At 37.4% G+C, this 17,709-nt stretch overlaps 2 protein-coding genes across 3 annotated transcripts in view; one reads left to right on the top strand and one right to left on the bottom strand.

The window, feature by feature from the left end:
- Positions 1-7,521, bottom strand: part of LOC122346121 (spectrin beta chain, non-erythrocytic 1) — a 57,182-nt gene extending 49,661 nt beyond the window's left edge. Inside the window, exon 1 of one of the 2 annotated variants that reach the window (XM_043240801.1) lies at positions 7,132-7,521. The gene's annotated coding sequence lies outside the window, so the exon portion shown is untranslated. The remainder of the gene's footprint in view (positions 1-7,131) is intronic. The other variant, XM_043240803.1, reaches the window with a different exon arrangement.
- Positions 7,522-14,873: 7,352 nt separating this feature from the next.
- LOC122345901 (flocculation protein FLO11-like) lies at positions 14,874-17,541 on the top strand. Its single transcript, XM_043240423.1, has 4 exons — positions 14,874-14,941; positions 15,419-15,484; positions 15,908-15,950; positions 16,042-17,541. The coding sequence occupies exons 2-4, from the start codon at positions 15,445-15,447 to the stop codon at positions 17,105-17,107; spliced, it is 1,149 nt and encodes a 382-aa protein (XP_043096358.1). The 5' UTR covers positions 14,874-14,941; positions 15,419-15,444; the 3' UTR covers positions 17,108-17,541.
- Positions 17,542-17,709: the final 168 nt, after the last annotated feature.

The raw sequence follows: 17,709 nt of genomic DNA, 5'->3' as shown, positions 1-17,709 counted from the left end.
CTTTACTAGAAGCACAGAATCTATCAGCATGCAACTTGTGAAACAAATGTACAATACCAATAAATCACATAAATGGTACTGGATTTGTAAGCTGGGAAGGATTTGCATAAAGGTATAATATTCATTCTCTTCAGGAGCAGTTTTATTGTTTCATTAACAGTTTATGTTATTATTGTATCCTATTCACCATGGTAAGTGTTGTTTCCATAAACCAAAATTAGCATTTTATTTAATCTTATTATTTTAACTGTGTCATTTTGTATGCTTAAAAGACTGGTGTTTCAAACCATCTTAATAACAAAAACTAGTTTGGGACTGATAATTAATTAATAGCCTTAACTTATAGGCTGTTTATTCAGTATTAATCATAGTCTTTAACTTAAATTTTCTTACTTTTAATATTATGGATTATTAAATGGATTGTGAGTTAGAAAAAAAAGTCTTCATCATGTTTGAAATATGGATGTTTATTTGTATTTATTTTCTTGAGATAATTTTTGGTGGCCGAAATATGCATCCCTAATGATAACGATACAAGACTCTAGCCATTAACGTTACCATAGTAAACATGGTAAATACAGCCACTTAAAAAAAACATAAGCTTCTCATTGCCTTTTACAATCATGTACTTATTTAGTAACATTTTATCTGTCATAAGTCTTGTTTGTGCTCCATATATGTCATAAAAATATAGCAAAAACGTTGAATTTAAATTTCAGATTAGACAGAAATGTGACGATGCAAGGGTCATTTTAATGTTTTTCTTAGCCTATCCATTTGAACCCACTAGATGCAACCCTGCTACATTGTTCATTCAAAATATTATGGAAAAAGAGAACATCACTGCGGGGAAGATGTTTATGTCAAAACCGAACCCAAGTTGTGCACACAGAATGCATAATTATCACACTTTCTAGATGGACATCTATCACCGTTGCATTTTCGCACAGGAGATGCACGTGTTTAGAAAATAAATGTAAAATTAATGCAAGTCCAACTTAAAAAAACATGTCTCAAGACTTCATGGTGTTTTTAAATGATCTCAAGAAATGAACTCTTTGTGATAGGTTTTTGGTCCTTTGTCTTAAACTGTACATGCATGCATGATGCTGTTTTGTGTTTAATTTTTTAAACAACTTTATTTGAAACGTGGATCATATTTGCCCAATTTGCCCTCTCATGGCCTGAGGAGAGAAGCTTTTCCCCCCTAGCTGAAATGATGCTAAAATAAAATAGAATTTGAATGTAAAAAAAATATAAAAGTACAATATTCAAATTTATTTCGAGTTTTTTCAGCCATTTTGCCAGCCCTACAGTTCTGTTTACTAGACAATCAGATTTCTGCATCTGTTGTTTGATCTTTGAGGCAAGCAGATAAATGGTACAAGTGCTTTTCTGTTCTACTTTTGATGCATTAAACATTAAATCAAACATTTATTGAACACCTGTTATAGAGAAAAACTATATTGCAAACATTTTTATCATTTTATCACCCAGCCCTAACATCTACATATATTTTTATATATTATTATCTATATAAAAGTATATCTTGTAATATAGTAATATCAAGTATAAAATAAGTACTTCCTTTCTTCTGCAGAGCACAAAAGAAGAAAAGAACACTTTCAAAATATAATTTTTTAATAAAGGATTAAGAATTCTCAATGAAGGAAGATATATTATATAATTGAGACTGTATTACATAAAGAATAGCCAACACTGCACAATATATGCATATTTTCTAAATCTGCAGAAGTAATTAATTTACTTGCGCATCTCTTTTTTAATACTTTCTTTTCTTATTTTTCTTTATAAGTAAAAAAATTATAAAATAATTATAATAATTAAAAAAACATGCACAACTCTGCTAGATGTGATTCCGGAATCTCAGGGGTGTTGAGTGTTTTTCTCCAGAGAGAACATGCAGATCTATGAACTCCCGACCAGGTAGAAGAGAGGTGAAGTTCTAAATATAGCCTTCTCAAATAGTCCAGGGGACTGGGCTAAAAAAGACCTGTCTATCTCTACTGAGAGGACACTGTGGACACAGACGTGCTGTAATGTGCTTTTGCCATTTTCTGCTAGTGACACAGAAGTATCTGCAACGGTAGATGCAACATGTTTAAATGCTACTGTTAATCCGTTAACATCAAAATAATACCTGCCAATGTAATGACTAGTTTTCATTGAATAAATTACATCTGTTCTGCTTACTGTATGACTTCACAAGTGTATTTATGAGCATGCAAATAATCAGTCAGACAGTCTGCTTTTCAATTATTCCTGCTTACTGAAAACAAATTGTACACAAGAGACCAGTCATTTAATTAACACTGACCATTGGCTTAGTCCAGTTTAGCGCTGAAGGGGAAGATCACTGGTAGAGGTGCTTCAGTCATTTATGTTTACAATTTACTGGATCTTATATTTCCCAGTTTTCTTTAAACTGACAGTTGTCTGCATGTCATGGACAATGTTAGTGTGAAAGAAGCATTTCATGTTGTGAAGGCAACAAAACAGCATTTTCTAAGCCACTGATTCTCTGCAAGAGTCAAAACTACTATTAACTTTGTGGAATAAACCATCTTTATGAGGAAAAAAATACAAATATCTGTACACAGACCATTTAAGTGAAAGAACCCAGTTGTCTTTTTTTTATTTTAAATTCTAAAAATAGAAAGAAAAAAAAAGAGGATTGTGCAACTTCAAATGTTTGGCAGCAAACACTGCACATGAAAATGTAGCAATAACCTCAATGCTGTACATTTTTTTATAACTATGTGTTCTACCACATATTTGGAATCATTCAAATGTCAAATGAAAGTGTAACGCATACTAATGATCTCACAAGAACCTCCTGAGATGTTTCTTTAAAATAAAGCAAAATATACTTTGTAGCAAATTGTAACTGCTTGTTTACACTGTTGTCAAATATAAAATATACCATCACCCATCTCTAATCTGCTAAATGTAGACAACAGTATTCAGTGTTTACAATGCCATTATGTTAGGGGGCACCCATTAAAATATTAATTTTGCATGTTAAAAACTGGCGCAGACACACGGTTTTGCCAATATTTAAATATTGTGGAAAATTTTCACACTAAATAGTGACTAAACACACCCTGTTTTAGACTCACTAACTCTCTTTTAGCACTCTTGGCATAATTAGTGAAATGAATAAAGGTTTATCACCCTACAATTTTGTTGCAGGCTTAGTTTTAGAATTTGTTTTCAATATAGCCTCATTTGCGTGTGTGCACGGTGCTGAGGTGAAATAGCGGGGCAATTCGATAATAATTGCCCAATAATAGGCCGACTAATAATAATAATAATAATAATAATAATAACAATAATAATAATAGTTTTATAAATTAAATGAAGAAGGAGCCTAATATCGTATTTACTATCGACAAGGACATCTGGTATCATCAATATTTCTGACTGTCGCTGATACACGACACTATCAGTGTTTTCACCATCTGCCAGGACATATCTGCTCTGAGAGTCACTTTATGGGAATTTCACCATTTCATTTGAGTAAAATTATCGCCATATCATATGCATAAAATAAAAGTTCAGTTTAGCTACTGTTGCTATTATAATTATCATAACGCTTGTATAAAAGAATAATCACACAATACACTATTTCTTCTGTTTTAATTGTAATAGTAAACCCCTTTGTTTGCCAAAAACAGTTCAACTCTCATTTGATTAAAAGATAAAATTAAATGTTTTATGCATGACAAAAATTTCAATAGAACATTATTGTTATGGTTTCATTAAAATATTTGTGGTGGTCTTAACAACTTAACAATGGAGCTATGAAGACATTTAAATTATTTACATTATATACCGTGTGCTTTTTTAGATTAATGAATTAATGTGCATTACATGATGAATTGTTATGATTTAGTCATCAAAAAATAACTGATGACGAATTATGAGAAGTTATGCTATTACACATTTTTAATATGTAAATTATTGAAGCCAAATACTTACATTTCCCCAAGCTGTTTAGCTGTAGCACAGTATTCATAGGCTTAACCATGAAGCATTCAGTGGCCCCACTATTAACTCTCTCTTATTTGTAGACAGATGCAAGAAGGAAGACAAGAGTAAAAGGTGCAACCAATGGCAGGGAAGACGTTTTTGTCAGCGCCCTTGTTATTCTTAATGTTGGCATTAATCCAACAACTTAGGGAGACTAAAGCATCATATTTACTGCATTTACACTGGACTTAAAATGACAGATTTTGGCTCTGAAAAACTGCTAATGGAGTTGAAATACTTGTCAGATAAACTACATTGACTGAAATATTTTTGACCCAGACATCAGGTTTTGTGGCAGGTAAAAACATTCCTTCCAAGCAACTAAGAGACATTTGGACAGCTGTCCAACTTATTTTACATTGGATAAAAGCTCTGACAAAAGATACCCAACACCATATCAATATATATATATTAAACATATCATGAACCTTTTGAGTGGCATGAATTTCAAGGTGGCGATATAGCTGAGATTCTGGAACTGATTCTGGTTTGCTTAGTGTTGGCTGATCGTCCAGCTGACCAGTCACACTAACCCTAAATGCTGATACAGACCATATTATCATCATACCCATCTGCTCCCTGTGCCCTAGTGTGGCGGTGGGCAGGAATGTAGGGGAGTTAGCGAAAACAAAAGCACCGGCAGTAGTAATGATGACTTGGCTTAGGGAAACACAGCACCCTGTGCATTGGGACAATAGTGGTCTCACCCACAACAACATACAGAGAGGAGAGTACGGGGGGGATTTAGCCCGTCAGCACTCTGGGGGGCCAACGTCGCATTCCTCTCATTGCTACCACTACACTGATGCATCCATCAATTTATCTCTTCATCCATTCATCAAGCAGCAAACACAGCCACTTCCAGCCAATGATTCATCAGTACATCTGAACAGATCTTTCTGTCCATCTGTCAGCTAGCATCATTCCAATTATCTTTAGTTCAATCTGTCCATCCAGACCCATCTATGGAGTTCAAGTCTCAGAAATTTCTAGAGCAGCTAAAATTAATCTAAGAGTTCAAAAGGTACTGGCATGGCAGGAAATAAATATTTGCATAACTCCAAATATGTGGGTTGGTTTTATATACACACAAGATAAAATACTGAGAAATGTTGGAGTTGTTTCTGCTGATTTGGAATTAAAAATTATTGATCCATCAATGGATCACACCAAAATAAAGGTTTGAGGGCTAAGCGAGCATAAAAAGTGAAAAAATTACTTTAAATATTTCTAATATTATTGATATTACTATTAATGATTGTAACTTTATATTATTTGATATGACTAGATATGACTAACAAATAGGTAAAAAAAGAGATCTGTATAGATACAAACAGAATGCATAACTAAATTCTATTCAATATCTTCACTTTTGGCTCAAATAAAACCCATCCTAGTTCTTTTCTTTTAAAAGAACTTCCTGTTGGCAGCTGCATATAAGCAAACTTGCTAGTTTGTAATTTTTGCACACTCTGTTCAACCTGAGACTCCCGTTTCAATGTGCTTTTAATTCTTTGTTTTATTTTCACAGCAATCTTCTTTCATGTTAAAGAGACAAGAAAATGAAACAAAAATGAATGAATTCTATCATCCTTTAAGACATCTGTATGACTTTCTTGTGTAGATCAAAGAAGCAGATGCTCTGAGAAATGTCTTAGTGTTTTTATCCATACTGGAATGGAATTCATTTTTAACCAAAACATTTGGTTACCAAACGTTTTTGAAATACCGTAAAAATAATATGGCATGCAGGTTTGGAAAAACGTGAGGTTGAGTAAACAGTATTCTTATTTTTGGGTGATTTTTCCTTTAAAGGTTTATATTCATTTTCATGTATCATGCTGAAAAAGGTCAGCATGTGAAAGAGAGAGAGAAATGCAACTTAAGGACCATCTGAAAATTTATGCTTGACTATCCTATGAAATGGGACCAAACCGATATCTTGACTGAGAGACAGGCAAAAACAATTCTTCCCTTTTATCTAAAGGCCCACTGAGAGTGATTACATAAGGATCAGATCCCAACATTTCCTATATTAACTCTTTAGACAGCACATGCAGACAGTACACCTCATACCTGACCGTGAAGGAATGAACAAACAGAAAGTTCAACAACATTCACCTGCTGTTCAAATAGAAGAATATTGTCATGTTACCTGAAAAATGAATCAAGACCAGTAGAGAGACTAAAAATAAATCAGATGTACTCAAACTAAGGGCTCAATACAGAACGCACGCTATGCAGCGCCTCGAAATCCCCATCCAGACGAGACTAGAGAGAGTTCAGCCTGTCCAACTGAATAAGACACTGACGGTCAACAGCAGCACGAGCGCTGACCGCAGATCCGGCCGTAATCCCCCTCCATCCTCCGCCGCATGCTGCGTTAATGTCATCAAATCCCGTGTTCTCGCCCTATCACTCCATTTATACAGCATGCAATAGCAGACACTGCCATGTCCGATTTAATTCAATCGTTAAACGCTCTAATCTGCCAAAGATAGCCGTCCACGACACTGGCATTATACGTTGTTGTGCAATACGGTTAATGCACTGGGTTTGCTTATCTACCTGTCCTCCCCTTTCACGGCAATTTGGCAATATTGTAGTGATGCTTTTTCCAGTCTTGGATTCAGACAGCGCAACAGCTAGTGAGGCCATGCATCCCCCCTCCGCCGCCTATGACAAATCAAAATAACACAGCAGATGGCATGCAAGGAACCCAAGATGCGAGCTAAATCACATTGCATTGCATTGCATTTGAACCGCCAGCTACCCTTCGCTCGCGAAAATATCCATCGCGTTAGTGTGTTGAACCGTAATGTTTGGGTGAAAAGCTCACATGATAGTCTGGGCAGGAGTGAATGCGCGCGGTGGACGCACAGACACACGCCGAAACAAAAGACGAGCAGCATGGTCATTCACAGTCAGTCACACACACGCGCGACCCGTGTGAGATAACAGAACGTTACATTACCTTACAATTTTGACCACCGCGTAATGCGCGGTGGCCATTAATAATTCGCCAGGGCTAAAGCTTGATATTTAAACGAACAGCCGTTAACAGCTACGCAGACTTACCGATGGCGTGGCTGTTTTCAAATCCAACGAATCTCAACGTTTCTCTCGAGCGAAGACAAAGCTGAATGGTTTCGTCCAGCTCACATAGGTGTTTCTGTTTTCTTCCCGTTTTAAAAAGCCAGATAGCTTTCGATAGTTTTCCCCCCTTAAATCCGCATCCTTGTGTGTGGGATTTTTCTTTCTCAGCCCGAGCGGCGCGGGCGGTTATGAAACATAAAGCGAATCCCTCGCGTGACGGTGAGCTCAGGTAGCCACGCAGATTTCAAACCGTTATTTCAGTTCTCGTCGAATATTTGAATTCCTTCCTAATTGTCATACAGCCTTGTGTCCACGCGACCTCCGGCGTGTCGCTCTGGTCTTTCTTTAGACCGACTGATAGACGAAAGAATGAATGATCGCGGGGGGGTTGCGGGGGCTCAGTCGCATCATCGCGCTCATACATACAGCGCGAGAGAGCGCGCGCCTACACACAGCAGCGCGAGAGGGCCACATCTGATTAGTATGTTAAACGCATTTCGCGCCCACGGATGCACAACAACGTGCGAATTAATTTCGCTGTCCTTTTTCTAGTAAAGACAGGGTTCGTAAATCTTGTGGGGGCTTTAAAACAACAGTTGCGCCGGTGAACATAAGAAGAAACGGAGTAGACTACTTGCTTGTCTTGCCTGCGGATGGATATTTACCACCATGGTGCAAATTAAATAATGAGAAAAGCAAAGTTGCTATAAGCCAACCACGTGTGACTGCATTTTGGGTTGCTTCTATAGTTAATATAGTAATATTATTAGTCTAATCTGTTTAGTTATACTTTATGTTTACCTGTAGCAGCATCCAGCCAAATAAGGCGGGATCCAAAGAAAACAGCCCATTTGCAGGGTCACCACCACTGACATTTACAGGAGTTATTTAAAAAAAAAAAAAGAAAAAAAAAAGAAATTTACTGTGTAGACAATCTTCAAAACACAAATTAGAATATTTTTGATGAAATCTGACATCTCTCACTGCATAGGCAGCAATGCAACTGAAGTGTACCCAAGCTCAGAAAGGTAAGGACATCGATAAAATAGTCCTTGTAACAGCAGTGGTGCAACTGTCACTTTATGAAGCTGTGAAAAATGCTTTTGGGTGCAAAGAAAACAATTTTATTCAACAGTTCTTCTCCAAATCACATATTCTGCCATTATGGAGAATACCACGACACATACGCATTGCTTTTCTCTGCAAGTAAAAAAGGCTCAGCACATGCATGTTGTACGTCAACAGCTTCACATTCATGCAATGTTTATGGTAGACATGATTTGCAACAGTAATTTTTGTGGGGTTTTTTTGCATACAAATAATATTATTGCAGCTTTATAAAATTACAGTTGAAACCAATGTCCCTACTATGTTTTGAAGTCTGGGGACATTTTTGTCTATGGAGGTTCAGAGAATCTTAGATTTAATAAAAAATTTCTTAATTTGTCTTCTGAGGATGAACGTAGGTCTTACAAGTTTGGAACGACTTGAAGGTGAGTAATTAATGACAGAATTTTCATTTTTGGGTGAACCATCCTTTTAACAACAGTGGTTTCCTAGTGCAAGATATGGAGCAGGTCCCCCTCTGTCCGTTCATGATCATATTCAGCCCGTCCACAATCGCAAAGGGCCTCTTGTGCTGCACAGTGGGGCTTCTGTAGCTTTTTGCTGGCAGTAGTGATAAAAGCATAATATTATTATAATATTTATTTAAGGGATGCCTCTGATTGATTCGTATCATGAAATAATAAAAGCGTCAAGGCAACTTTGCTCTTGACTGGGGCTTAAAAATGGGGCCCCTGAAGATACATGAAAGAAACAGGGACCCTTGTGTTTTTCCAGAGAGGTGACTCGGGGGATGGGGTCTTTGATTCATTTGGGGTGGAGGGGCCAGACTGCTTGGGGCCTCTGGGCATGCGTCCCACATACTGGTCATAATCACAGACCCAGAACATAAACAATACATCGGGACATAAATTTGCTACATCCATCTCATGCCAGATCTGATGGTGGGTGGTTATACCTTGACATAAACGAATGTATTACCTTGCAGGTGATGAAGCATCTAACACCAAAAGCACATTGGGTTAACACATTCAAGCAGTTCTGTACCAGTCCTAGTGGAGAATACTAAACAGCCTAGAACCTTCCCACAAAATACTAATGCTAATGGAGCATATAATGGACACAGTCATTGACATTTACATAGCAGCAGATAGGTATTCAAACATATCCTTTATATATGCCAACTGACCATGTTCATACCCTTATCTAATTCTCACATGTCATTCACTTTTAGATTTACATATCCTAGAGACCTTTTTAGCCGATGCTCGTTATCTGTGTTCTCTGATGCAAAAATAGTTTGAAGAGAACAACAATTTTGCTCGGTCTGAACCAACACACAGTTCTAGATGCACACAATGGGCTCTTCAAGACACACAAGCATCTCAGGTTTATGCACAAGTATTCTTCTGATACTGATATTTGTTTAATCAGATGAAACCTGATTGCTGATCATAGATTACAGATCAAGTTTCTTCCTGACTCAGGGGTTGAATTGACTTTTTATGCAGTGATAGATGTCTCTTACTAATGTCTGTCTGACTCTCTCTCTTTCTATCTAAACCTCCACCCCTCCCACCTACAATGGTCCCCATCCCTACCTGGTCCCCTCTTTTGAAAGAGCACACAATTGTGTGGGAGACAAAGGAAAAGAGCTGAGTGGGCAGCACTGTGTATCTGTGGGTACTGGGGCCCTCTCGAGCTGGGACAAACTGGCTGAAGCTCTGCTTACATAGAACTGCTTTCTGCTCATCACAGCACATTCAGTCTCTCACTCTGTCTCTCACTCTTTTTCAGTTTTATCTTTTAATGTAATGTCTGTTTCTCTCTGTCTACGATTTCACTGTAAATGTGTCCTACTGTCCTTATATAAAAGACGTGGCAGTGTGGGTGTGTAAAGGTTAAGGTTGGATAGGTTTTGGGGAAAAGAAATTTATTTGTGTACATTATATTATTTAACAATTCTTTAAAGAACTATGTGTATATACAGTATATATTTGTATTTTATCATCATCATCAAAAAAAAATAGATATAAATCCATTTGCAATGTCGAATTATGAGCGCACAGTTCATTCTGCGATTGTTTGTGTGTTTTGTGTGCAAAGCAATTATTTTTGCCTCAGGCTCAGTGCATGTGTCCAGTTTTGGATCTCCAAATCTGTTGGCTCTGACCACCAGGGAGACTGTGCTAAGATAGATGGAGACTTTCAAGTCTGTTGCTGTGCACCACACTCACACCGCACTGATGCTGTGTAGATCAAATGGATGACTGTGTAGTTCTTGTTTCTTGATACCATTGACTGATGAGGTTCCCTCATGCTGAAGTCACAACTGTGCCCAAGAGGAACCATATGATTAAACGCAAATACACACTATGATGACCCTCTTTTTCCTTTTTTCTCCCTTTCTTATCCCCTGTATCTTTATCTCATCCTCCCTCTCTCTCTCTCTCTCTCTCTCTCTCTCTCTCTCTCTCTCTCTCTCTCTCTCTCTCCGACCTACTAAAAGATATTTATATTCCTCTCACAACCTCCTCGAGTCATCTCATTGGGACAAGCAAACTATTCCTGTTCTTTCTCTCTTTCTCATTCTCACACCACCAAGTTCTACCTATCCTCCAGAAACAAGTTTTTGAAGGTCACCTAGCTGTTCCAGTTTAGACCGCAAAAATTGTTGCCATAAAAATAGGACGTAGATGTAGGAGATATAGAGGCAGAGTGAAGGGAAAAAGGGATCAGGATGAAACCAAAGAGACTGCACTGTAATTTAGGTGATGACATTTGAGGCAAGAAAAAATATGTGGCTTACATCACTAAAGAAACCAGGTTACACTCAGTTCTAAAAACAGTAATTCCTCAGAATTACCCATAAACAAACAAACATAAACAGCAACATGATTAAAGCGGCAGGCTGCAGAAGACTGATCCAACTCCATATAGACTAAGTAAAAATATTCTTACATTACATCAACTTGCTTATTCAAATTTTGATCTTTGCATAGGTACACAGTGCACTGTAGTTTCTTGTGAAGGTGACGCGCTATTATAAAGTGTCTTACTGGAATATCTGTTTTGATGGCTTGGAATCCAAATCATAGGCTAAATAAATAAGGAACGAGAAAAGTGTGACATAATTGGCAAGAGAACAGAAAGGAAAATAGAAGAACAGGAAATGCGATGGAAACAGCAGGAAGATGACAAATAGGTTATTTCTTTGGTATGTTTATCTCCGGCTATTTCCCAGAATGCATTGTGCGGACAGTGGCAAATGATATAGCCCTTACAAGATGCTACAGATGGCTGCGCAAGTGTGTGTGTGTGAGGCAAGTTCTGCCTACGTTGTGAGAACCAAATGTCCCCTCAAAGGATAATAAAACCTGATATCACCTACATTATGAAGAACAGAAAGTAGCCATTGCATCCCACAAGGAAACCAGCTTTATAAATATACTAAATAACTTTTCTCCTGATCACATAAAAATGGTGAATTAGAAAATAATATCATTAGCTTAGTATAAAAACAATAGAAACACTACAATAGGTTACATTGCATAATGCTATAACTCACCAGCACACTAACTTAACACAGACACTTGACATTGGATGAAACTACACAAAGAATAAAAAAATGATGAACAGATGAAAAGAGGAAGTGATGAGAAAGAGGACACATTCTCACACTGTGTGTACAGGGTGGTATTATTCCCTGAATACACACTCACATTAACAGTTTAAATGGAGTTACACGAATAACCCAGATATCCCAAAAAAAGTTCTGCCCTCAAACTTTAGCTCACAACTATTTAAATCAATCACTGACCTAAAATAGCCATCTTAAACCAGGGCGCAAAAACTTACATTCAGTCCCTCCCTCCCTTCCTCCCTCTCTCAAGCTCATTGCACCATCCCATTCTGAATTTCTGTACAATGTAGGTAGAGTGACATTGACGCTATTATCATTAATACTATGAGCCTGGAGACACACGCTGCGTGATTCACTCACTGAATAACTGTGACTTTGATACAAACTCAATCTCTGACCTCATTAGAAAGAGAGAGAGAGAGAGAGAGAGAGAGAGAGAGAGAGAGAGAGAGAGAGAGAGAGAGAGAGAGAGAGAAAACAGCAGAGGGATAAAGAGAAAGAGAATTAAACAACATAGAGAGAGCAAGGAAGAGAAACAATTTGAGTTTTGAGGCTGTGCTGTGTGCGAATCAGGTCAACTGAGATTTAGCAAGATGAGGCGTGAGGTTTGTTCTGTTCTGGGTGAAACATTCACGTGCTCCAGAATCAAACCAACTGGGATCTCCCTGTCACAAAACATCATTTGTCCTGAAAAACTTTATTTCATGTATAAATGCCGGTTATACAGCTGCATGTCAAATCGTTCTACTCTACATCTTCATGTGTGTTTAAGTCACTAAGAGCATTAACGTGTGTCCTATATTTTAGCCACCTCTGGGTTTGGTACCAAGGGACTTGCTGACCTATTCATGAGCGCCTTTCTAATTATGCTAATTTAAGACTTAACAGGGCCGAAGCCTGCAAAGCCAAACATTATCTCATGAGGATGAGCTGTACACACAGGCAAATTAATATGAATGTAATATAATTAAATAACACATTATTCATTTGAAAATATGTAACACCGTACAACAGGCTGTGCAGCTTACATAACCAAGTTATGCCTTTCTGTATGTTAAAATATCATTTGCCCCACCTCGTTCTCTTCCTTTCTCTCTCTCTCTCTCTGCAACTGGAATGAGAGAACATGAGATGTTTCTTGTTGCTATGCAACTAGAAATATGGGATCGTGGGTTATTCTGCACTGTGTATGGCACTACACAACCATTCAAAGCAGATCCATCTGCATCAGTGGCACAGTGAGGTAATGCATGTGAGGATCCTTAAATAAATGGCAGACAAGATTCTGTAGATAGACTGCTATGCTGTGGTCCATCTCTAGGAAAATGATTTGAATAGAATTGTAATTGGAGAATAATTCATATTGTGCATTTCATTGAGTTTTGAGTAAGCATGTTATTTATTTTGATGGCATTTGGAAAATCAAATCTGGGTGGTTTACTACTTGCGCCAAAAATGTTGAGCGTGCATCCAATGAAAACATTTTACATTTATATTAAATGTCAGAATGTTTTTTTTAAATCTGAATTAAATCAAAAAATAAAATACTTTCAAATTAAATTAGAAAATATTTTATTCACAATAGAATATAGAGAACATAAACGTTTAAACAGTGAAATGTAACACTTTTATCTACTAAATGTGCCCATTTCAAATTTGATGCCTGCTACAGGTCTCAAAAAAGTTGGCACGGGGGCAAAAAAGACATTTTGAAAAGAATAAACTGGGAGAACATCTAGCAACTAATTAAGTTAATTGACATCAGGTCTGTAACATGATTAGCTATCCACCTCAACATGGTAGTAAGCCTATGGATGAAGCTTTCGAGGAGAACAACAATGTGCAGTAAATGGTAGAATGGTATGGTGCACTACAAACCAGTGTGTTCATAATGAGGACTACACATTAAAATAACATGATAATACACACCTATTTTCAATATCAGGCAGCAAAACTAACCATTTTGTACAGCTGAAAAAAGCTGGATGATACCGGAAGCCAGAGCCATAGAATCTACAAATGGCGACGCCCATTTTTAAGCCAGGAAAAAGATGGAAAAAAGGGATGTCTTATAGAGACAGTCTCTCAGAAGTAAAGATGGGCTAAGACTGTCCAATCTGTGAAAGAGTGCCTAAAAAGATTGTGAAATACTTTAAAAACAACATTACTCAATGTCAGCCTTTGCAAATCATCATATACAGTGCATATAGAATAATTCCAAAACTAATGACCACAGTGCCACTGAATGACAGCAAATGCCTACAATCAATCAGAAGAGATACAGGTAGAGTTCATCCGAGCAGATAAACAGATTGTCAAACTGAGGCTCCTTTCTACATACTCGATTAAGGACCGTGAGTCATACTGCACAATGAGACAAAGAGAAAGTATTTCTGAGCTGGGAAATGACTCACAGTAGACCTAAACACATGCTATGTTCACGGATTAGAAAAAGAGACAGATGACAAGTGGGATGCGGAGGCTGATGAATGCAAGGATAAATAAAAAAAGAAACTAATAACTTAATTATATTTAAATATATAATTTTTATCACTATCATCATCTTCCCCAACAATAACATCCCAGTGTAGCTCTTTGTAATGGTTGGCGATGGCTCCCCCGAGCGACTAAACTGATTTCGAGCGGTAGAACATAATGACCTTGTTTACTGAACCCAGCCTCCGAGTCCAAATGAACAATTTTCACCAAGTGGCTGTAACACCACCCCGTGGTTTTTTATATCTCCACCCTCATCATGAATTGAAAATACAGAGATGAGAATCTTGCTTTGTCATCACTGTGTCCTTGAGCAAGGCACCGAATCCCAGGTGTTCCACACGTACTGTCTCTGTAATTAGTCTGCTGGGCTACTTTACATTAAGACCACTGTCTACAGTTTTACATCTAAATATGGATACGAAGGACTTGATAGACGTGTGCATATTCCCCGTTCCTGGAGGACAAGGTGCCTTGATACTACTATTTAACATGCAAATCGAATGAGACGCGTGAGTCTCAACGTTTAGTGTCACAGGAGACCTCTGCAGACACAGTACTATTGATCTTCCTGGCAAAGTCCAACCGGTAAATACGTTTGTTAATTATTTTGATGAATATGAATAGCACTGTAACTGTGTGATTTTAAAATACAGTCTGCAGTTTTGATTTGAGAAGTATTAAAATGTTTGAAGGATGCTTTGTGATACTGGGGATTTAACATATGGTAGATGATCTATAATGGAACAACAGACTATTATATATATAAAGGAAACATGATTTGTACTGTTTACTTTCATTATGAGGTAATGTTTTTGATGTGATGTGTAAACATGTTAAGACATATCAAATTTAGTTATATTCAGTATAATTAAATTAATGCACAATACCCATGATTAATGTAAATTATGTGTAAAATAAATGTATATTATGTAGAAATTATATTGACGCAAATTGCTTTATAAACCCCCATATCAAAAGCATGAGATATCATGTAAGTCTGATGAAACCACTGTTGTTAAATAAATCAATTAAAATTGTGTGTTGTTTTCTTGTTCCACACAGGCCACAAAGAGAGACAGACAGAGACGATGGCTGCCAGATCTATCTGCGTGCTGCTCGTGTCTGCAGGTCGGTAGCTGCACGTCAGATCACAATAAATTCATAATTACAGCAAAGCCGTTACAATGTATACCAAGTCATGACCAGGGAACCAATAGCGCTTCTTTCACCTGGGTTTGGGCTGGGGAGTCACTGTATGCCTTTTCTTTCCTATCTAAAGACTTTGTATAATGAAACATCACAGAGTCACAGGGAAATAACCAGCAGCTACAGAATAGCAATGATTGATTAAAATGAGAAATTCCAAATATTACCAAACGCATCACATATTTTTCTAACCTGTACATTCTGTAGACCTGAGAAGGAGAACAACGATCTCCTGCCAAATCGATCAAAAACAAAAAACATTTAAAGATATCAAAATATAGATACATAAATACAGATCCATCAGTACCTGTGCCATTTTATATCCTCTTTGCTTTCTTTGTTTAGTGGTGATCAATGTGACTGGAATGCTGGCAACTTGGATAATGAGGTTTGAATTTTTATAGTCCTTTAAAAAACATGTGACAGTCTAGTGAGAATTCTTAATAATTATAGGATTTTTTGTTTTTATTCATGTCTAGTTTTCAACACTCTGACATTAGAATGAAATCTTCAATAAATTCATTCACAGTCAGCTCAGATGCAGCTCAAACAGAGACGACAACATTAGCAAGCGCATCAGATGCGGCCGAAGGTGCGTCGAGCACGCCGGAGGCACAAATAATCACAAACATTCCTGGAAGCGCATCGGTGAATGTGATGCCTGGATCATCTGCGATATCAAGAGCTTCATCCGTTGCTATCGCTGAACCCTCTCTGCAAACAACAGCTGAGACAGCAGCAGTGAGTGCAGCTGGGGCAGGGAGATCTACAGCTGGGGAAACAATCGTCTCGTCTGAGAAAGTTGAGATACACACTTTACCTGGAACAAAAAAGGACGAAATACAGGAAACGGCGGAAACAACAGCCACGGCGTGTACGCAAATACAAGAAAGTGCCAACGAGGAAACATTGACAAATACAGCTCAAAAGACGCCTGGATCTGATAGAATGAGTGAAGGTGATATCGCACAAACACATACAATTAAAACAGAAATAAGCATCGCGCCCACACAGAAATCAGGGATAAGCACAACTCCACAATTCCGGAGTGTTACTCCGATACCAGTGACAGTAAGAGCAACAAATTTCATTCCCAATAAACGCAAAACTTCAAAAATCACACCCGAAATTAAAGCAACAACCAAAACTGCATTTTTACACACGAAAGGCAATACATTTAGGACAGAGGAGGTTATGACTGGAACAAAAGCAGATTTATCTGAAGAAAAACAAGCACCGAACACCGCCATCACAAAAAGAGCAAGAACAGCGGGAACGGGGCCACTGAAAGTTGAAACAAGCGAAAGAACCACAGTTAGACCAATAATATCTTCTCAAGCTGTAAAAGCATCAAACGGTCCAACAATGAATAGCCCTACTGGTTTAAGTCTCATAACTATGATCGAAGCTGCTGCCGGAAAACAAGCAAAAACAGTGGGAAAACAAACTGGTAAAGGCGTGACAATAACAACAATTAAACCCACTGTAAATGATTTAAACACCATTTCACAAGAGACACAGACTTTTGAAGTGTTCGAAAGTTGACAACTCTGTCACAAGTCTAATTCTCCATGTGCAGGTAAATGTGAGACAAAACCTACTACTAGGAATGCTACAGGTCATGACAAGAAGACCCTGTCCAAAAAAACTTTTTATTCTGCCATCACTATGGGTAGCATCTTGGTTGTATGTGGCCTTCTAGCTCTTGTTGTGTTTATAAAGGATTTTATTGTGTCTGAGTAAGATACTCTGCATATTCAGATGGTCTTGGTCTCACTCTATTTTAATTTTGGGCTATTTGTTTTATACTTACTTTTTCTGGAAAGCACTTTGGTCAACATAAAAAAAAAACATTTACTCACCCTCATGGCATTCCGAATCTGTATGAATTTCTTTCTTCTGTGGAACCAGTTTCAACTTTGTTTTGTCCATGTAACAGAAATCCGTTGTAATCAAAACTGTTTGACTACAGTCTTGAAAAAAACATTTTTGTTTGTTTTCCACAAAAAGTTAATAAAATAATGTCAAGATTTATATTTTTGTTGAACTGTCCGTTTGTAGATACAATCTGTACAACGCATATTTTGTAGTTTCAACTGTTAAATTTGACCAGACTTAGCTGAGAAAGATATTATTATATTAAGTAC

The sequence above is a fragment of the Puntigrus tetrazona genome, chromosome 5 (genome assembly GCF_018831695.1).
Source record: "Puntigrus tetrazona isolate hp1 chromosome 5, ASM1883169v1, whole genome shotgun sequence".
Lineage (NCBI taxonomy): Eukaryota > Metazoa > Chordata > Actinopteri > Cypriniformes > Cyprinidae > Puntigrus > Puntigrus tetrazona.
Note: the sequence above shows the minus strand (reverse complement) of the source record. Positions and strands in the feature narration are given on the sequence as shown.

Coding starts and splice junctions, on each gene's coding strand:
- LOC122345901 (XM_043240423.1), top strand. CDS start 15,445: ATGGCTGCCAGATCTATCTGCGTGCTGCTCGTGTCTGCAG. Junction 15,485..15,907: donor CGTGCTGCTCGTGTCTGCAG/GTCGGTAGCTGC, acceptor TTCTTTGTTTAG/TGGTGATCAATGTGACTGGA. Junction 15,951..16,041: donor CTGGCAACTTGGATAATGAG/GTTTGAATTTTT, acceptor ATTCATGTCTAG/TTTTCAACACTCTGACATTA.